Source organism: Ascaphus truei, chromosome 2, assembly GCF_040206685.1.
Source record: "Ascaphus truei isolate aAscTru1 chromosome 2, aAscTru1.hap1, whole genome shotgun sequence".
Taxonomy (NCBI): domain Eukaryota; kingdom Metazoa; phylum Chordata; class Amphibia; order Anura; family Ascaphidae; genus Ascaphus; species Ascaphus truei.
Window position 1 is genome coordinate 20,936,730 of NC_134484.1, and position 21,382 is coordinate 20,958,111.

At 40.8% G+C, this 21,382-nt stretch overlaps 1 protein-coding gene across 6 annotated transcripts in view; it reads right to left on the reverse strand.

The window, feature by feature from the left end:
- Window positions 1-5,488: 5,488 nt before the first annotated feature.
- Window positions 5,489-21,382, reverse strand: part of AGO2 (argonaute RISC catalytic component 2) — a 98,378-nt gene continuing 82,484 nt past the window's right edge. For 5 of the 6 annotated variants that reach the window (XM_075581771.1, XM_075581770.1, XM_075581760.1 and 2 more), the window contains exon 19: window positions 5,489-20,223. In XM_075581771.1, coding sequence (XP_075437886.1) covers window positions 20,115-20,223 — 109 coding nt within the window. In that variant the 3' untranslated portion in view covers window positions 5,489-20,114. The remainder of the gene's footprint in view (window positions 20,224-21,382) is intronic. The other variant, XM_075581772.1, reaches the window with a different exon arrangement.

Genomic DNA, 21,382 nt, shown 5'->3' on the forward strand with positions numbered 1-21,382 from the left:
ATTCTTCACTTGGGTTGTATATAGGGTTGGTTCTTTTGTCTAGGGGTGGTTGTGCTTCCAGAGATGGGGGGGGGTTGACGTGTTGGTATTCATGGGGGGAAAGCATAGGGTGCGAGGGGGGGAGGGGAGAGGGGGGGGAGGAGGGGAGGGAGGAGAGGGGGGGGCGGGGAGAGTGAGGAGGTGGGAGCATATGGGGGGACAGAGTCAATAGGAGACAGCTTTAAATATACATTCACCATCAGTTTCAGCTTTCTTAGCAAAGTTAGTCTTAGGCATGGGGAACAATAGAGTCAATGGGAGACAGCTTTAAGTATACTTTCATCATCAGTTTCAGCTTCCTTAGCAATATTAGTCTTAACCCGTGTATCTTTGAGCTGAGGGGGGGGGGGGGGGGGGAGGGGGATGTTCGTTCAGGCATCCGCCAGTGTTCAGTTTTGGGGGGGAGATTGTCGATCAACATAGTTTTCCCGCAGCAATGGGGAACAGCTTTTCATATGCATTTGCCCAAACTTACAGCTTCACAAACAGTGTAAGTCTTAGCTCTGTTGACCTCGGTTTGGGAGGGGGGTGAGGAGGCAGGGAGTGAAGGGGGAAGGGGGAAGAGTGGGGGAAGGAGAGATGGGGGGAAGGGAAAGAGGGGAGGGGCGGTTCGTTCAGGCCACTACCATTGTTTAGGCTTAGGAGTGAGCTGTCTACCAACGCCGCTTCCATCAGCAATGGGAGACAGCTTTAAATGTGCCTTCACCCGCAATTTTAGCTTCCGCAATTTTAGCTTCCCTAGCTGTATGGGTCCTGCCGTTGTTAGCGTCTAGCTCGGGGGGAGGGGGGAAGAGGGGAAGGGGAGGGGGGGGAAGAGGGGAAGGAGAAAGGGGGGAGGGAGGGAGAGGAGGAGGGGGGGCAAGGAGCGGGGGAGAGGAGGAGGGGGGGCAAGGAGCGGGGGAGAGGAGGAGGGGGGCAAGGGGGGGGAGAGGAGGAGGGGGGCAAGGGGGGGGAGAGGAGGAGGGGGGGTAAGGGTGGGGGGAGAGCAACGTGTAAAACAGAAGTCAATTTAAGCATGTACATTGGCAAATATATATCACAGAATTAACAGCAGAACATTAACAGTTATATTTCCTCAGCGTTTGACCCATAACTCGTTTGAGAGGGGAGAGAAGTGGGGGTGGCGGTGGGAGCATAATGAGAGCAACATTTGTACATTTTCTTAGACATTTATTCACACTCATATGTCGCGATCCCGTAGTGTATTACCAGTCTCGTTATGAAGGGTAAGGCAGTGTTTCAGAGTGATTTTCAACTTTATGAGACTTGGATTGGGGGGTGCAGGGAGGGGGAGGGGGGTGGGATGTCGGGGAGGGGGGTGCCATTTGGGCCATATGCATGGAGAGCGATCCCTTGTGTCAATAACTTTTACTCATGGGGTAAGGGGTAAACGAGGAGTTAACTACTAGGGCTAAGGTGCCCAATTTACATCCCTTTTAGGGCCAGGGAACAACAACCTTATGCGTGATTATCTAACTTAACTGGGGGGTATAGTCCGAGCAGCCGCTCTCGCACCAATGTCCTTGCGGGCTAGATCTCCCTCTGGGGTGGTTCCCCTGAGCAAGAGTCATTATAACGGGCCCGTATGCTGATTTAGGCCTGAGGCCCCCCTCCTCCCACACCCATAAGTCCCCATACAGACCGCGAGGTGAGGCAGGGTTGCCTTCTCCATCTCAGCAGGGATCTCTTTATGTTGGCTGTGTCCGTGTGCGATCCTTGTCCTTCACCGGCAGGAAAAGAGTGGAGGGGGGGGGGGGGAGGCGGTATCCCCTCTCGGCCTCCTCTCTCGGCGGCTGTCTGGGGTCAGTGTGCGACTGGTAAGCAGAACTGTGTGTGATGGGCCGTCCAGGCGATGTGGTGTGGATTGGGCCCGGTGATGTAGGGGTTCTCTCTGGGGCTCCTTCTCGCGTCTCTCACGTGGGGGATTCTGCACGGCATTGAGGCTCAGGTATATGGCAACAGCCAACTGGGGATACCATCCGCCGGTGCGCGGTGCTTGGCTTGGCTGAATCACTTGTTCCTGCTTTGAGTCTGCGTCGCTATTCTTTGTGAGGAGCGGATTGATCTGTCCTCCTCCTCGGTGCCTCTTACAGGACGCTCGGCCTCCGACCACGAGGACGGAGGGGAGAGGCCCAGTGCTCTAGCGAACGTGGACATTTCCTCCGGTCTTCTCAGGGCCAGGAACTTTCCGTTTTTGGAGGCAATGAGTTTAAACGGAAACCCCTAGCGGTATTTGATTCCGTTCTCTTGCAGGAATAAGGTAAGTGGTTTGATCTCTTTTCTTTTATTTATTGTGGTTTTTGAAAGATCACTGAACACTTGCAGGACCTCATCTTGAAAGACCACAGAGTTCAGTGCTCGGCAGGCATTTAATACTTTTTCTTTAGTGGAATAGCTATGAAATCTGACAATAATGTCGCGGCGTCTGTTAGGGTCTGCTGACCTAGGCCCTAGGGCTCTATATGTGCCCGTTCGATTTCCATATCCCTTTGGTCTGTTTCTCCGCAGACTGCGATGATTAGTTTGGTTAGATAGGGCCGCAGGAGGTCTGGGAATACCGTCTCCGGAACGTTCCGGATTCGGAGGTTATGCCTCCTGTCCCGGTTCTCATGGTCTTCCATCTCCTCCTTGAGACCCACGACCTCTACTCCCAGCCGGAAGATTTCATCTTCTGCCTCCATCAGTCTTTGACGGTCCTCTCCCTGCTTAAGCTCGATCTCGGCCGTCCGGTCTGCTAGGCCCGAGATTTCACGCTTCAGCTCCGAGACTACCGCTTTTAGGTCGTTTTGCAACGAAGTATATAGTTTATTGTGCATATTCGTCATTAGTTCCTCCATGTAGGATCGTGAGATTGGGTCCTCTGGGTTTGGGTCTCCCCTTGGCTGCTAGGGCCTGTTCGCCTCGGCGGGGGACCCGCGTGGTCCGGCACCATCTTGCATCTCTGCCCTTGCCTCGGGGCTCTTTTGTGAGGGGGGGAAATATTTCGCCACTCCGTGAGTTGACGGTTTTTTTAACTCGCGCCTGCATTCTCCCTTATTTCCTCCGTCTGGTGGTGGTCTGGAGAGGCAGAAAAACTCGGGGTAAAGTGATCTATTATTGCTTTTGTTAGAGAGGGTCCCCGGAGCTCTCTCAGCAGTCAACCATGCCGGATGACGTCACTGGAAGTCTCCGGAAAATGTATTTTTAACCCTTCTGCAGCCAGAGGCCTCGCATTGCAATGCAATTTATTGCGCACACATCTGGCAGCAAACAATGTATTCATTTTTTTTAAACACCTGTAAACACTATACATTGGGACTTGCCAGGACTCCATCACCTACTCTGTTTAATCTGATGTTTCATGTGGCTGTGTGTATACATGTGATCATTACCCTTGCGGTAAAAGCAAGCACCCAATATAATCAGATATTATTCTCTCCCTGCTCCATATGAAACGGAAAAACGTTAGTTCAGTTCATTGAATGCCAGTTTGACTTGCAAACCCCCCCCAAAAAATGCATATTTTGGCTAGTGATACATGCTCGGGTTATCATGGACAATGGGGGCATGTAGAGTACATATACAGCTCAACCCGTTATAACGCGATCCGCTTATAACACGATGCAAGCGTGGCTCCCAATTTTCGTATTTATGAATACTTTACAACACGATTGTTGGTATCTTAAATACTTTATTGTAGAATGCATACAATTGTACATTATTTCTTAACGCGATCCGCTTCTAAAAGGCGATGTGATTCTTTGGACCCCAAGCACAGCGTTATAAGGGGGTTGAGCTGTACATGGGACTGCCCTGGCTGTGAAAGATAATGCATATTTTAGTCTGCAACGCCCTACGTTTTGATATCCTGTGGGTTCGTTGGGTGAATCCTGCTAAATAAACTGTTTGAGATAAGAATTCTGAAATATTAGCAACCAGGTGTCTCCCATGTCAGCATCATGGAGTAAAACTTCGCTCTCCTGATCCTCTTACTCTTTTCCAGAATTGGAGCTGATGGATTCTCCTGGGGGGAAACATCTGTCTGGTCGTAGGTCTGAAGCCCAGGTTCCTGGGAAATGTACTTTATCTGGCGGTGTTTCTCTTCCTATTCAGGAAATTAAACTCGCTGCCATTTCAGACTCCCTCCCCCTGGGCCAACCGGAAGCCGCAATGTCATCAGAGCATGGCGCCTTTCTGGGAGAACCTTGGCTTCCATCAAAAAAGGGATCAAGCTGGGGGGTAGGAGGGGAAGGGGATGATGACCCCCTACTCAGCCAGACAAACTTGTATTCGTAAGTGTGATACGGGTACGATGCTAAAGCTGGGAAAGATTATGAATATACACAACAAAGAGAAAAATAAAGCACTAAATTAAGTAAGCAATCAAGTACCCCTATCTGGAGGTATGTAGTATGCATTAGATAAAACTTATTATTTTATTAGGGTCAACTAAAAGGATGGGTGAATAAACACTAAACGGCAATGAATATACAAAATTCAGCTATAAGTAAAATGTTGCCAGTGCCTGATTGGTGTCAATTAATATTCATACTCTTGGGAGGGGGTTTAATGCCTCTGTTTGGTTATAAAGGGGCAGTATATCGTCGTTTTTGAAGTTTTATTTCAACCAGTTGTTCACAAGGATACTAGTTTCCATATAATTCCTCTGATGATATCCATTAGAGAGTAGATAAGTTGTGCATCTATAGATAGTTCTGCCATGCTTGCAATTCCTATATACCCCTTTTGGGTGTCTAAGTGTGAGTGGACCCTAGATTTAATGCGTCAGGATACCATGCTCACAGATATGACACCTTAGCAGTAGAAATCTGATTAGATAGATTCAGTACTCACTATGGAAGTCAAAAACTACTTCAAATTATTTTCCCATAAGTAGTGTTTGCACCTATGGGTTGGAGTCACGTGGCCACTATGTAGCCTGAAATTATTCCTCTAGTGTGCTGATGTGACAGTATTGGTGAGAGTTCGGTATCTACTGATTTCTGATACGCAAGCCTCATCAGGATAGTAAAGGTTAAGAGTTGCTTCTGACAGGAGAAACTAATACACTTGCCTCCTTGTATATATGGTGTACCCTTATTCAGACACTACGGCAACACACTCGCAAATTAAAAACAACATAAAGTTTATTTGAACCCCGCTTCAAAGACATTAAGACGTTAACCCCTTGAGTGCTGACATAAGATGTGCCATGCTGTAGTGCTGCATAATGCAACATTTTTAGTTCGCAGAAGGGGGAGGGGGGGAAAGATAGTTGGCATCTCCCAAAATACTGAAAGGTTACACTGAAGGGAGCTTTCCAAACCATTTAAAGAAACAACCCTGAAAAGGTTTTGTACAACAGACCTTCCATTGGTCCTCACTGAACATGACACTGTGTTGGACTTGGGGTTTTCACCTGAATATATCCAGCAGTTGGTTCCCAGAAAGAACGACACTTCACACATACTCTTAAAGATGTTGCTTTATTTTAAAAAAATCGACATACTAAGAGGCAAAAAAGAACCAAAAAAATAATTGACAACATACAAAATAACTTCATAGAATACCATTCACGTCAGTCTGTCAGGAGTTTACAGCATGGAGATTTTATGCATTATGTGAAAACAGACTATTCTAAAGCTTTAGTATTAGCATACATGAAATAATAAAAATATGAGGAAACCAAAAACAGGGGGGGGGGGAGGAGAAATAACTGTTAGTGATACATCATTTTATTGCCAAAATAGTGCAAACTATTTTCTCTAGAAAGCTTTCAAATAAACATAACCTGTTTGCTGCCAGAAGAACCTGCGACACATTTCAAAGCAATACATTAAAACACCAGTCTGGCAGCAAACAGGTGAAAAAGGGACTCACCACAAACTTTCGACAATATAAACTCCATTTTGTCGTCAATCAACAGCATTATTTCGAGACTTATTACTGAGCAACTTTGTGCACGCTGCGAATCTGCCCAGTTTTATTATTAATATAAATATTAATATCAACAGGTTTTCCAAAGACATCACATCATACACCATCACAGCCTAAAGAAAGTGACATATTAATGGCAATGAGGAACAAGAATTAGAAGACTTGGAGAATATAGTCTTGCTTTTTTCCAATGCAGCATCCGGTTAAATGGTGAACCCCCTTTATTGGCAGAGGATTCTGGGAAGCACAATGGTACTTTGCAGAACCCTTGGGCAATGAGAGTGTGAAATTACAGCTCAGAGGCAGTGCAATATAAATATAGGTAGAATACTATAACCAAAAAAAAACACAAAAAAAGGGGACACTACAATATTGTATTTAAATAAAAATATCAGGTTCCAACAAAGCAATAAGTAAAAACTGTAATATTCTATAAAAAGAAAAAGCAAACATTCTTACAAGGAAAAAATAAAGACCAATAAAGGAATACAATGCAGCATTTTCAGGCTTTATATTGAGGTACCTACATTTTTTTATTTTCACTTTTTTTCCCCACCCAAAGTACTATTGTTCTCTAAAAAAAAAATCCCAGTCTTTAATATGTTGATCCAAATTTAGGGCATACATAATTGAGAAAGTGCAACAATGCTGATAAGTTAAATATGCAGCATATTTACGCGTGATTATTTATTTTTTCAAAAATATAGCTTACTTTGAACTGATGGTGCAGTTTCATAAAACATTAAACAGAAGTTATTCCATGTTTCTGTTTCTTTTATTATGCAGCAAAAAGCCATAAGAAAACCGGTTTTAAAATCGCACTCGACAGGAATGTTTGTATTATTACATTTGCAGGTGTGCAGACTTCTGCAAACCAAATTTTTGTGGTTGTAAAATCATTCAATTAAGAAGAAAAATCACATTTCAAGCCTAATTCAATCTTTTATTTCAAGTAAAAAAAAAAAAAAGTTAGGATAAAGACTACAGTTTTTTTTGCCTGTCCCTCAGATCATAGCAAAGGTCTAATCCAGGGATACTCAGCTCCACTCATCAAGGACCCCCCCCCCCCACAACAGGTCAAGAATATTCGAGCTTCAGCACAGCGGCCACTGATTGAGCCACCTGTGCTGAAGCAGGGATATCGTGAAAACCTGACCTGTTGGGAGGGGGCGTTGAGAACCCCTGGACCATATCATTCTAGGGCCAGAATGCCAGACTGCAGTGGTAGGATGCAACATTAAAACTTCTGTGAAAAAATATTATTTATACTTTCAATTATTGTTTGGAGGAGGGGGGGGGGGGGGGGGGTGGTATAAATAAAAAGCATTTGCAACAACATACGGGTGATGGGACTGAAACAAAAGGCACGAACGAAGGGAAAAATCTCTTCCCTTCCCCCTGTAAATAAAATCTTTCATCATTTGGTGGAAAAATGTTGTACACCATGGCAAGAAAGTAGTCAGAATTACCAGGGGGGAAAAAACCTCATTATTTTAAATGCACCACAGCCCATGTAAAACCAAGTAATCCCCAATCTAGTGTGTAGTAAAGTGACAGTGTCGCACTGTTCTAGCCAGTTTGCCACGAGTTCATTTAACCCCTTCACCATTGTAAGGGTTACTTTAGACACGGACACAGCTAGACAGACCCCAAATAGGGTACGGCATCTCTCTGGCAGTGAACAAGTTAATGGTACGCAGCACCCAACTGAAGAACTCCTTTGCTGCCAGAAATGGGCTTGAAAAGCATTGAAGACCCTGTCCAGCAGCAAATTGAGTAACTGAGGTAGTTTGGATCTGGAAAAAGCTGGGCGGCCTTTTCTTTGCCTCTGTTGAGTAGGACCCCAGAGAGAAACAAGAGGATGGTCAGTTATGGCACAATCTCAACACTAGGGTTTCACACAAAAGCACAAACCTCATTCTTCCTCAAACTGAATACGTGTGTTTATTTTTTTAGCTTTGTAAGTTTCTATACTGGAAAATAAATATATTGGCCCAACTTAAAGCCAGGGATGTCCGTGGTGTGTGTTTAGTTGTATATGCACTGCCTATTTACCTCTCGCGCTCAACAACCTCAAACTAAATATGGAAACGTTTATTACAGATCATATGGAAGACATATTTTGGCGTAGCCGTTTAATTTTTATTTATTTTTTAATATACGCTAGAGAAATTCACCAGTCCAGATACAAGTATTTCTAAGATTCTTTGCAGGTTTCTATACCTTTCATTGGAAGACCATGAAAATGAATGGTGGATGATGCTGAACATATATCTCAAAGCAATTGCTCAACATCTATTTCGTTTTTAGGCTGGTCCCACACAACATGCCAGATACATCCTCACAAACGGTTGATTTTCTGTGTTGCATCATTAAAATTAATCTAGCATTGCTTTAATTTAGTATGAAAGGCAAGAGCCATTGCAGGCAGTCAAATTGCATGAGGCTGCAACACTTATTTTGTGACTCATCAAATGGTACCAGGAATGCGACAAGGATCCGGTTTATTCTTGATGGGAAAAATGACAAAACTCCTGACAACGGCAAAACGCAATTTTTACAATGAAAATAGCCAGCATGAATAACCCAAGCATATTTTCACCGTGAAAGTTGCCTTTTGTATTTTCTTGGATCTATTCCGTGAACTTCTAACAAATCCGTCTCACTGTACAAAACAAATGTCATTACCAGGGCTAGGGGGGCCCTGCAGTGCAGCACCACATCTCAAGCTAAAGAGGTCAAGCAAAAGCTGTCCCAAGCCCTCCTCTATCATAAGTGGGCAGGGAAGCGTTGCCCGGGATGAGGGAGCGGGATACGTTGTATGTAAAAAAAACAGTCAAACGGAAAATATAGAGCAGTAAAGTTAGTAACAGGTGAAGAGATCGGTCTTTAAATCTTCAAAACATTATACTCGAATAGATACGAGTATGACAAGCATGTCACACTGTAAAACACAGGTGTGTAGATACAATCCAGTCTTGTCTAGGGTAACATCCAAGATCGAGCGCTGTGTGGGTATACTTGAAATAGAAGAGCAGGAAAAACCACAGCGCAGACTATCTGAACGCAATTTAATAACAGCAGGGCCCCGCTTCTCGGCGATCCGCTGATACAGCGGCACCGAGAAGGGGGCCGCCATGTTGGTTTTGAAAATCACGCATGCGCAGAACGGGCAGGTGCGCCCGGCGCAGACCGCAGGTTGCACGCGCATACCATAGGTTGCACATGCACAGAACGGCAAAAATGCCGGTTTGCGCATGCGCAGAAGTGAAAATCGCTTTCCGACGATTTTCACTATGCGGGCCAATGGAACGGAACCCGCCGTATACCCGGGGCCCTGCTGTAAATGTTAATTAAAAACCCTAAAATTCGCACTTACAAATAGTGCAATAAATCAGGGCACATAGAAAACAATATCGAAGCGACGATGATCTCACCGCCCCTCTTGTGTTGGTCAGATGAACAGTGTGTGACATGCTTGTTATACCCATATCTATGCGAGTATAATGTTTGAAGATTCAAAGAACGATCTCTTTGCCCGTTACTAACTTTACTGCTCTATTTTCCATTTGACTTTTTTTTACATACAACGTATCCCGCTTCCTCATCCCGTTCTACAACTATCTACAAGGAAAAAAAGAAGACTCTTTTCTAATGAAGGTTGAGTGGGACGTTTTTGTGTTTTATTGCTAAAACCTTGACCATTTTCCCGATTGTCTGATATTAAGGTGTAATGTATGTGTTACTGTTATAGTGTACTTCCATAACATACCACTTGGGGTCACTTTCAACCGATTTTGTCCCTCTATGGATATCTGTAGTGTGATTGCTGTTACTCTATACGGCTGTAAGCGCCAGTCCTCGTGCTTCTTTTTGTGACAGAGAGAATGACATTTTCAGGCGTTCACTTTGAACACATAACACTATTTACTCAGCCACTTCACATATTGCACTGCTCATTTAAATACATTGAAGTTACGTGCCACATGTAATCACATTACAGCATCTGCACTGCTGGGGTTGTAGCCCTATTGCTAGATTTAGATTCACATTCGGTAAAATGCAACAAAAAAAGAAAAACAATTGTTAGTATAGCTAGTTTTGGATTTTAACAACGTCAAAGTCTGGTGGGCCAGTTGTGTCAGACCCCTTGTGAGGCTTAACTCTGTTGGGGAGGAGGGGGAGGTAATATATTGCAGACCCCATTGATTCTTATAGAAGGTTACAGCAGCACTGCAGGTTCACTCCATCAAAGAGTAGCGATGCAAGGATGGAAACCTTATGCACAACCAGTGAAATGTAAGTGAAATAACCATCTTGAGGCCTAGTTCTATATATTCTGAAGCGGCCATTCGAGCCAACAAAGTCCATGGGGACTTTCAGCCCAGGCCCAAAAAGGTCGCTTCGAACTAAATAGAATGACTCCTTTAAAGTAAAATAAAGAGGAGATCCTAAAAAATATCTCCACTGTCTGTTAATCCTTCCTCTATCACAGCTATGTATAGAGGTCTACTTATAACCTGAGAGCGGAAGGAGGTGTTGCAGCCACACTACGTCTGCGTATGTCCGAGATCTCAGATGTCCATTGTTCTTGTAAGAGGATCTAACCAAATGCAATATATAAATCAAACGGCATAAAGTCCTCACCGCCTAAGGGTCTACAACAAATTGCATTCCACTCGAACACAGTATTAAAGCAGCATTCAAAACTCCATGTTTTCCCCCCTAAAATCAGTTGTGTAGTATTAGATATTTACTGCTTTTTTCTTTCGCTCTTTATACCATTTTTAATGTTTTTTTATAAAATGTATTAAAGCTTCCTAGGGTTGCTATGGTAACCATTTAGCAACCAAGCCACAACACGTGAAACAGGCGGCCATGTTGTGTACCCTAGGAAGCAGGATCTACACCAATCGATCACGGGATTACGGAGCGATCGGAAGCCGAATAGCCGTAAATGTAAGGAACTGCTGCATTTATTGAAACAAACCAACATAAAATAAACTGGCAAGAGGAAACGCTGCTTTGAGCGGCGCCAACTACATTTTGACCAAATCTGCAATCGGTAACACGGAGATGTTCCTGACAAATTGCAACATCTGAGGGAGTAATACAATTACAATTCAGTTTTCCGCTCTCCAAATGACAAATTTGAAATGTCTCACGCTCCATATATTAATAAGGCATAGAGGTACAGGTAGTAGTCCCCTGTAAGCATATTAATTTATGCTGGAGTCAGCAACGCGTTTATATGGGCATAACCACTTTGCTGACCAGAAATACAAATGTATAAAAAAATTACAAAAAACGTGTTTGTCATTTGGCAGAAACCTGCATTCCAAAAAACCCTTCCAATGCTGGGTCAGCCTGCCCCAGGTGGCCTCCCAACTCGTTGCAGATCTCTTCAGCACAGAAGGGTTTGGTGAAATGCACCTTGCTCCATTGCTGTCCATAAAAAGCCACAGAACATTGATCAGATATAACAGATATTTTCGCCCTAGAGCGACTAGCATGCGTGTATCATCCATGCTCACATATAGTCAGCAAATATGCAACATTACAGGTGGTGTTTCCACCAGCTAAACTAGTTCTGTGCATAGATAAGTGTTAATCAGCCAGATACATCTGCATAGATATCGTGTCACCTGAAAAAAACCACATACTGCCCAGTTTGCCACGCTGTTCCCTGATGGCACATAGCTGAAGAACGCAATAAATTCAGGGCAATGAGTTACTGGTCCATCTGGCAAGCAAATGATTTCGCTGAAAAGATCATATGGAGTGAATCTTGTACTGGAAGGTATTCACTTAATTTTAGTGGTCTTGGAAACTTTCAGAATATTCGCAGATTTCAAACCGTGTCTCACAAATCTATTTTTTGGGTGAGTCCCTAAATGCAACTCATTCAGGGTATGTCATTTTAACAGCTGTGGCCTTGCTGTGTTTACATCTACAAATTAATCAGATAAATGTTCTGGCAGCAGCAAAGTAGACAAGTGCTGATCATTTTACTTGTAAACAAAAGCACATGGCACGGTTTTACCTATTGCTTTTGTACCGAGCTACCCAAAGCACCTTTTACAGACACTGCTTGGCGGCATGCACACGATTACAGGGTTTATCCTTTTTCACAGCAAACAGCAGTCTTCATAGAACGATAAAATACACTTTTCTAAAGATACATGAAACACTTATTTCCTCCACTCTAATAAGTGAGTTAAGTTTCCATATAAAAAATGTTAGCACCATTATAGTGTTGCAATTTTACATATAAAAATGTACTGGTAGTTGTAGTCAGTAAATATAAAGAAATCACAGGAAATAAAAACAAATATAAAAACACGTGGAAGAGAACTCCCTGCTAAACTCCTTCAGTGCGGCTCACGCTGATCCTGGCTACTCTAGTTCTGAAAAGATTTAGCATAAATTAAGCACCACTTAAGCCATCATGCATAAGCAACCTTTTGCTTCAGTGTGCAGCCCAGGGCGACTTCACACCATTATGGTTAATACATTTTGGCCTCTTCGACTGTCAAAAGTGGATTTGCAAAACTGAAGAAGCCCCATGCTTAGTACTGCACTGCACAGCAGATAATATTCTGAGAAGACCTTCATCAGTATAGAACACCGGTACTCAGCTCAATATTTGCATTCGGGTAACAGTTTGGGCTGCTTTCAACAACCAGTGCCTACAATTCAACTAGCCTAGACATCGCCGTATACATAAAGAGGTTAAGGAGGTAGCCATTAATTGCATCTACTTGCCAATCTACAGGCCGTAAGGAAGCGGTTTGAGGAATATGGACGAGCCATTACATTCATATACAAAGAAAACAAGTCCTAAGACACACAATGCTTCACAGTTTGGATTTCATGGACTAAGCAGAAAAGCACAGGAACAGCATTGTTCAAAACCCAATCTTAAAATATTTTTTCATGTCCCTTTCTATATTACGCTCAAGGATTGGTAAATCGAAATAAAATCTATCTGAAGGTATAGCAGTACAGTGATAACTACAAAAAGGAAATGTTTGAGCAAAAATACAGTTGACATATTGGCTGATTTTTTAAAGGGCCAATCCACCCAACAAGGTAATTTTTTTTTTTTTTTTAAGGATCATTCCATTCTTAAAACCCAGAGGTCCCTGGTTCAGGACACATGAGGTATCAATGCCCCTGCACTTTGAGAGCACATAGATACAGGCAATGGATGAGGAGAATGCAGAGCTTCTTAAGCCCTCGTTCATTGCCTTGCCAGGGTGAAGGAGTCACAATGGTAAGAATGGGACGTGTGCACATTATCCCCGAATACGAGTCACATACAGGCAACTGAACACTAATCATGTCCAAAAACTAATGCATGACAGTCTCTGCATTCCATCGGCATTCGGCTGGGTTTAAAAACATGTTTAGTGATTTGCTGTAGAAAAACATTGTTTGAACTTACTGTTTTTTAGGCATGTGTCTGAAGGAACTTAAGAGAATTTTAAATGTCAGTTGGCCAAATGGAGGTACTATTCTTCAACATTATATCATTTTAACTCTATATGCATCTTCGCATCAAGAGCCTGTAAAACTGAATCCTTGTCTGCTTAAGCATTAAACCAAGTAGGCCATCCTATTTTTTTTATTCACATTGTTTTAAAGGACAAAATGTTTGTTCCTTAAAATGGACCAAGATGACAATTCTTAGATGTAATAATTTGTGCAGAGCTTTTATAACCTTGCAGTGGACTTTGTGTGGGGTCTTTCAAAAGACAGGTTTTCAAAAGCTCTGTAATAGCCTATAACAAGGTTTCTAAACTCCAGTCCTCAAGACCCCACAACAGGTCAGGTTTTCAGAATATCCCTGCTTCAGCACAGGTGGCGCAGTCTTGGACTAAGCCACCTGTGCTGAAGCAGGGACATCCAGAAAACCTGACCCGTTGGGGGGTCTTGAGGACTGGAGTTTATAACCCCAGGCTTATTGAAATATTTGGTGATTCTTTAAAAGGCATCACAGCCAACGTGTGAAAAATCTGCTCTTCTCCAAGACAAACATGGATACCAGAAATAGCACTAACAGCAACTTGGAGCCCAAGTAGACTGCTCTGATCTGTTACAAGCCATCTTTGATTTCAGATTACCTTTATGACATAGGGAGGTTGAAGCACAGTTTTATTGCCAATCCGTGTTCATGTTTTTTCTGGAACACCCCAATCCAGAGATTGGTAATGAATTGGTGCACTTGAGCCACATAACGCAAAACACGAACGCCAAATATAGCAGCCTTCCGACTCAGAAAAAATTAAGCTTTTTTTTTATTTTATTTTTGTGCAACTCCACAGCGTTAACATTCTAGTTTCTTTTATGAAAAAGGGTGCTGCAAGCCTTTAACGCATGATGAGCTGCATATTAACTGCAATACATGTTTAGATGGAGCAGAGAGACATACTGTCAGAAAAGAAAGTGATCTTCTGCATCCCTGCTATGGGATACAACTTTTGGCCCATTTGCTGCCAAAGAAGCCAGTAATGCCTTGCAAAGAATAACTAGCCCATTTATCACCGAAAATGTTAGAATTGTCTGGGCTTGCTCTACAAAAACTGTCCATTCAAGCGAATGAGCCGTAAGGACTCCTACGGTATAGTCCTGCTAAGTAAATATGGTCCGATAAGGTCTTACTGATCACCATAAACAGTCTAGCCTCAAATACAGAATTAACATTTTAAGTTAATGCACACCCAGTGCAAGGTTTTAACTGGGCCAGTTGGAATGTAGTCATTGCCAACTGCAATCTTAGCTGCATGCCGAGTGCTCAACAAGGAACCCAATGAATGCAGAAACTATCTAGCCAGGTAATTGGAGGCAAAAGCTAACTAGGTGTGTAAAGGTACAGTAATTCTGTCAAGTTCAAAGTTTATTATGATATGAATAAATCAGGTCAATTCTTATGAAATTGATGTGTATTAAAAAATCAGATCAGTTACAACAAAAACATTGCGGCTTAAAGCATAAATCAACAGATCCATCATTTTCCAAAGCACTGCAGCAACCATTCCTGCAAGCCGTGTAATCGAATAATCAAAGAAAACTGGAGTGAAGCAAGAGTGTGAAGTGCGGGCTAGAGGTGAAGGGGTTTCCACATTGCCTTATTATAGTTTCCAGGGAATAGATATTTGATAGAATATGGAAATGTAACATCTTCCTGTGCGTATCCATTCATAATGGTAAGTTTATGCATCGAACCGCATTTCTAGCTAGGAGGTGCAGTATAATATAGATGAACTTGTCCAACAAAATCTATTTAACACTATCGTACTGTAAAAGGGCTACAAACAAGGTTCATCATCTCTACCAATTGTATCTATGCATCACTTTACAAAGAACTATTTACAATATTTTCAAAGAGGTACAATAAAAAGGACAGCTCAAGTTCAGTGCAATTTTATTTGAATTGCCGTTTTTGTAAGAAAAGAAGAAATTTTATTCTGTACAAATAGTTACATCGCTAAAATCTTCAAAACATTTGAATTTGAAAACTAATCTATATACTGGGTTGCTACTTTGATTGAGACTTTACATGTGCACATATTTACCATGACTGAGAAAGTGTATAAGTATATTTTTCACCTCGAGTATAAAAAGATAAACATGGGGGTGTTTTTAATAGCACATATCGGAGCAGCCCTGGTCTGAAAACTGTTTGACAACACATCAACTTCTGATTTGCAGCAAAGAGTTACTTAGGGCAACAATCTTTAAGCCACTGAAAATATTTATTATGGGCTTTTCTCTGCCAATTCGATTGTCTTCACTGTCTTTTAACGAAGGGTCCGGTTAGATTAAATGAACATTTGCGGTGTTAAATCTGCAGGTCAACCTATATTCTTAGAAACACTAATGATACATTCACTGTAGTATATACACGCCACCACTAGCATGCTGCCATATATCTAGTGCTACTGATACAATTAAAGGTTAATTGCTCTTTTGCCCTCTCCTTGACGGCAACAATATTACTGCATAACACTAAAAACAGCCCTTACACCTCAAAGTTCACCCACCCCCTCCCCCACATGGAGAAAATAGCTCTAACACTGGGATGAACTCCAATGAGGGGTATCGCACTACCACCCAAATTTGACTGCCATGGACTTGAATTGCTGTGGCGGTAACCAGTATCTGAGCTTCATGAATGTCCCCCTTAAGTCTGAAGATAACAGCAATAGCGGTGACATCGCTGGTAACACTAATATCTGAAGGATATTTCTGTCTCAGGCCTATAATTGTCACCCACTATTACACATATTTGGTTCAACGCCGGTGAAACTATCGAAGCCTGGATCTGCTGCCAATATTATACATGTGACAATCCTGCTTACATTCCCACCCATCTCACATTTATATGCTTATTAGTACTCACTTTGATGCTAGAGGTCAACTACATAGTGCAGTCTACAGGCCCATTTCGGTTTTACACTCATATGCCAACTTATATCGAGGATATATTACCACCTAGATGGATAAAAACATGAAATTAAATAAAAAGTAAAAAGGCCATGTCAATAGCTGTGTTGAGGGAAAAAGCCTTACTGATGTACCTTATGGGTAGTTAACAGGCAACCACAGGAAAATGACAAAACCAACTGGAAAATAGATATTGTTTAAAAATAAAACAAACATTTGACACATTTTAAGAAACAAATGGAAAATGATTTAGATGGCTTCTGGTAAAATTTAGAATGAGCTTAATTAGTCCGGCACATTCCAAAGTATAAACTCCATTCAATAAGGACTGGCAGAGGTCAATGCATTCTACCATTCAAGGACAAGTTCTGCATTTCATTGTTCATATACTGCTGAGAAATGTTAATGCAGAGAAAACGGGTTGGAGAGAGTAAACAAATAAGCAATGTACCGTAGCATTGTACTATAGCTGGTATTATAAATAAAAAAATTTAGGGAACAAATGCTACCTTATTATTGGAATTCGGTTAGAATGAGACGTCTTTTCAAAGGAATACGCTTAAAATAATAGTTTGGTAAATTTTGGTAGGGCTTAGCAATGTATTTTATAGTTCAAATACAATGAAAGCATGCCAACACCCTAGGTAGGATTTTAATTTATTTTAAATATGTTTTATAAACTGGGTATATTTAATAAAATTAGCTTTTCAAATTTGAACCTGGGAGGCCTAATAGCGACTGATAGAGGAAATATTGCCACAGCAATGTTTTGTAATGTAGTGCAAAGTTAGAAAGCAGCACTGGGAAAATTGTCAGTGGTGGCTGTTTTAACTAAATTATTTTACAGCAATTTCTCACCAACACAGAAAAAAAAAACTATAGAAAATGTTAATAGTTAATAATCGCTGCCATGATCGGAAAGGATATGCAGAAATCGCCCTGGAAAAGATTAAAAAAAAAAAAAGGGCAGATAAAAGATTTCATAACCAAACGGACTACTTTAAAATTGAGGTGCGGGATTGGTTGTTTGAAAATAACCAGCAGTTTATGCACTGGATTTAAAGAATGAAAAAAAAAAAAAAACCGGAGGAAAAATAAAAAAATAAGTATGATATATACCCCACTTATGGGCTCCTTTACAATCAATGTAAATGTAGTTTTTTTTTTCTTCGGGGTGTATTAGTGCAATGATTTATACATATAAATATTTTTTAATCTAGGACCACAGTGTGCAAACATTTCAACAGAAGCATATCTGCCTACTGATACCAATGCTTCTCTTTGAGAATGACACAATGTTCTGAAATCACTATTCACCATATTTTCCCCACAACAGAATTTTCAATGCATAGATTATTTTTATACATAAAAAAAAAAAAAAGAGGAAAATAAAACACCCTACATATGTTCATTTTCTATTATCACAGGATATTAGTCATTTCTGAATCCTTATTCCGCCACAATGACATCATTGGTATACGTGAACAACTGCTTAAGACATTAACAGCATATCTGACGACATCATCTATGAGACCAATTCGAATGTTCCCATTGTTATTGAAAAGAACCGAACAGTGAAATTGCTATAGCAGATTTAAAAGCCTGGGCTGTATTGGCATGGACGGCAATACCAGCTCCAGGATTTTTGTTTTATTGATGCGGGTGGTCAGTGAAGTTCCGCTTTGGTCTTATACCAGGGGAGCCCCGGTTAGGGAGCGAATGCTCTGAACTTTGGCCAACGTGTGATGGAAAACCAATGCCACCAACAAAAGCTGGCGTCGAGCCAATCGGTAAAGGAGGCTGATAGGCTGGTCAGCAGGAAAAATGTTTTCAAGCCAACCAGGAAAAATTAAATGCTGTTTTAATCTTACTTTATTCTAAAATTAGGGGAATACTATGTGGTTTTGATAAAGAAAAACAAATTCTGGGGATTAGAGGTAGCCGTTTAAGGGAGGTCTCCGCAAGTTCAGTTTTTTAAATATTGTATTCCAATTTAACATGACCATTCAAGCAAAGGCTCAGTGCCAACTCTATTTTAGGCAGGATCAAAAATGGAGGAAATTTGTTTTATGTTGCTCAAATGAAGAATAACTAAAAAAAATATACTGTATATATATATACACAGATTAATTTAGACAAAAACATGCCAGAATTAAAAACAGAGCAAGTCCACTACACAGTGAAGTAAAAAAAAAAAAAAAGAAAGAAAAAGGATTATGCACATTAGCACTAATCCAACCCCATTTTCTAATCATCTCAGAAAACTCATTACAGAATTGCATATTTCTATAAGAAAACTAAAATGTCAGATTGCAAAAGAAGGTGCTGCCATAGAACGCCCAATTGAGTATATCTATACACTTCTAACGCCTTCTAAAACTTTGTCTGGGAGTCAAAAAAAAAAAAAAAAAAATATTGGCACCTTTCCAATAGTTACAGCTACCTCCAAACACCAACAAGGAATCCTTACACAGTGTGGATCTCTGCTGCTGCTGGATATTGGAGAACAGAAATGTTTCAGACCATGCATATTAAGCATGGCAGCCCTGATGGCCGTTTGTGGGAGCACGTTAACTTACATTATTTTCCAATTTGTTGCAGAGGGCTAGATGTGTACAGAAATACTCATTTTCAATAAAATCAGCATATTATTTTCCAGATGACCAGATTTACTATTAAAACAGTGCTGTCCCACTAATAACAGAAATGTTGAAGATTCACTCTAAATACTTCAGTCCCTCTAGTCCAAATACATATCAGATATGTTAATAGAAATATGATGCTCTGTGTAAATAAAATAAATAGCATGTTATCTCTCTCACATTAATACTGCTAAATATAAATCTTCTGTACATTAGCTCGACATGATTGTACTGTACTGATTGCCAAAGACCCGTATTGGTTAGCAACTTTGGAAAGAAACGGTTAGAGTCCAGTAAGACAAATGCAATGATTGTGACTAGTTTTTCTGTTCAGAGATAGTTTGGTTGGCATCAAAACCCCCAAAAAAAACAATTAAAAAAAAAAAACCCCACGAAATTCATACAATTAAATCATAGTTTGGAGCAACGGCAGACTTCAAAAAAGTTACCTATGAATTATAGTTACTGTCTGAAATACATCACTTGATGTACTAGAACATTTGACACAAATTTTATAGACTGCAAAAACGATATATATTTTTCGTAATTAGCAAAATAGTTTGCTAGATCATTCAAAGTATTTAAGGCTTGAAATTCCATGGTAATGCCTTTTTTTTTTTTTTTAAACTATCAGCAGGCCACCACATCTTATCCCTCAGGTGAACATGGAATAATCATACAGAAAATTAAAATAATTTCATAGCAATTTTTCCTAAAGCCCTGAGATTACATCTGTTCAAATTAGTTTTTTTTTTTTTTCCAGTGGGTCTATTTTTTTCCATTTGCTTCTGGAAACGCTTACAGTTTTGGCAAACCCCAGTTTACATTATTTTCTTTAGATCTGTTGCAGGTCTGTAGTTCAAAACGAAAATAATAGTAATAAAAAGTTTAAACGTCTGGACGGAAGGCTCTTGTTTAACAATAAGTGATATTGTGAATGATGGCGTTACAGTGGATTGCACTTTTGCCGGATGTCACTGTGTAGCATGAGCTACTGTACAACTAAGTGCAGCTGGTCTGGCGTGAATCCTCCTCGGGTACCGCTCGGTCACTGGATAGAAGGATCAATCAGGCGAAGTACATCGTGCGCAGCGTGTCCTGATGAACTTGGACTGCTTTAGCAAGTGCTTGCTGATCTCTTCCATTACTCTGACCAGACGTGTGGCTGCCTTCAGCACTGAGACATTAGAGAGGGCATAACTACGTTAATTCTTAGTGTACAAGCAACAGGAGCAGTGCAATGCACTAACAATTTCATTGGCAGACAGACATTGCTCAATATATACTAGAAAAATCGCAGCAACTGGGTTCTCCTACTTTGTGTCATTACAACTAGGCCACCCATTCAATGATATAAGTATGTAATATAAGATGCTGCTACATTACAATACAGAGCAGCATAGGGACAAGCAAAGCATTAGGAAAAGAATAGATACAGCTCAACCCCGTTATAACGCTGTGCTTGGGGTCCAAAGAATCACATTGCGTTAAAAGCGGATCACGTTACAAAAATGTACAAGTGTATGCATTGTACAATAAAGTATTTAAGATACCAATAATAGTGTTGCAACGAATTCATAAATACGAAAATTGGGAGCCACGCTTGCATCGCGTTATTAGCGGATTCGTGTTGTAAAGGATCGCGTTATAGCGGGGTTGAGCTGTACATGAATGTTTGAGTCTACTGAGATGCTTTTTTGATAAAGGACTTTAATTACATGTCACAGTTCTGGTGAAAAATTTGCTCTGGATGTAGAAAACATTAATTTCTGCAACAAATTTAGTGAGGTTACATTTTTTCCACTTAATAAAAGTTTTGTGGCTCATCATTATATGGTCTGTTCTCCATCATATCTGTCGATGACCGTGCCTTATTTCAAACAATTTCAGAAAATAGCAGCGATTTGATATGAAAACTGCAAATAAAAGGTTCAACATTTGCAAGACAATACAGTATGCTGGAAAAAATAGGATCCCATATACATCAAGGTTTAAAAGGATTTATTAAATAGCCTTAAAATTTTAATTTTTTATTTAAAAAATGAGTAGGGCCACAATCTCTTAGAAGAACTGACTGAACCAGGGTTTCAGTATTAGAGAGAAAGCGTTCTTTGAAACATCTTTCCTCGGCTGTATTTCATATATCAAAGAAAGAAAATCACCATAAAAAAAAAATAATAATGGGATATTATAGGTCTCCCTATTACATGACAAATGCATGTGACACCAACGAGGTCATTAATTGGGTTAATATTTAAATCACCAATCACATTACCAATCAAATGTATAGTTTTAAAATCTGTAATATGTAGAGCTATAGATCTTTATATATCAAC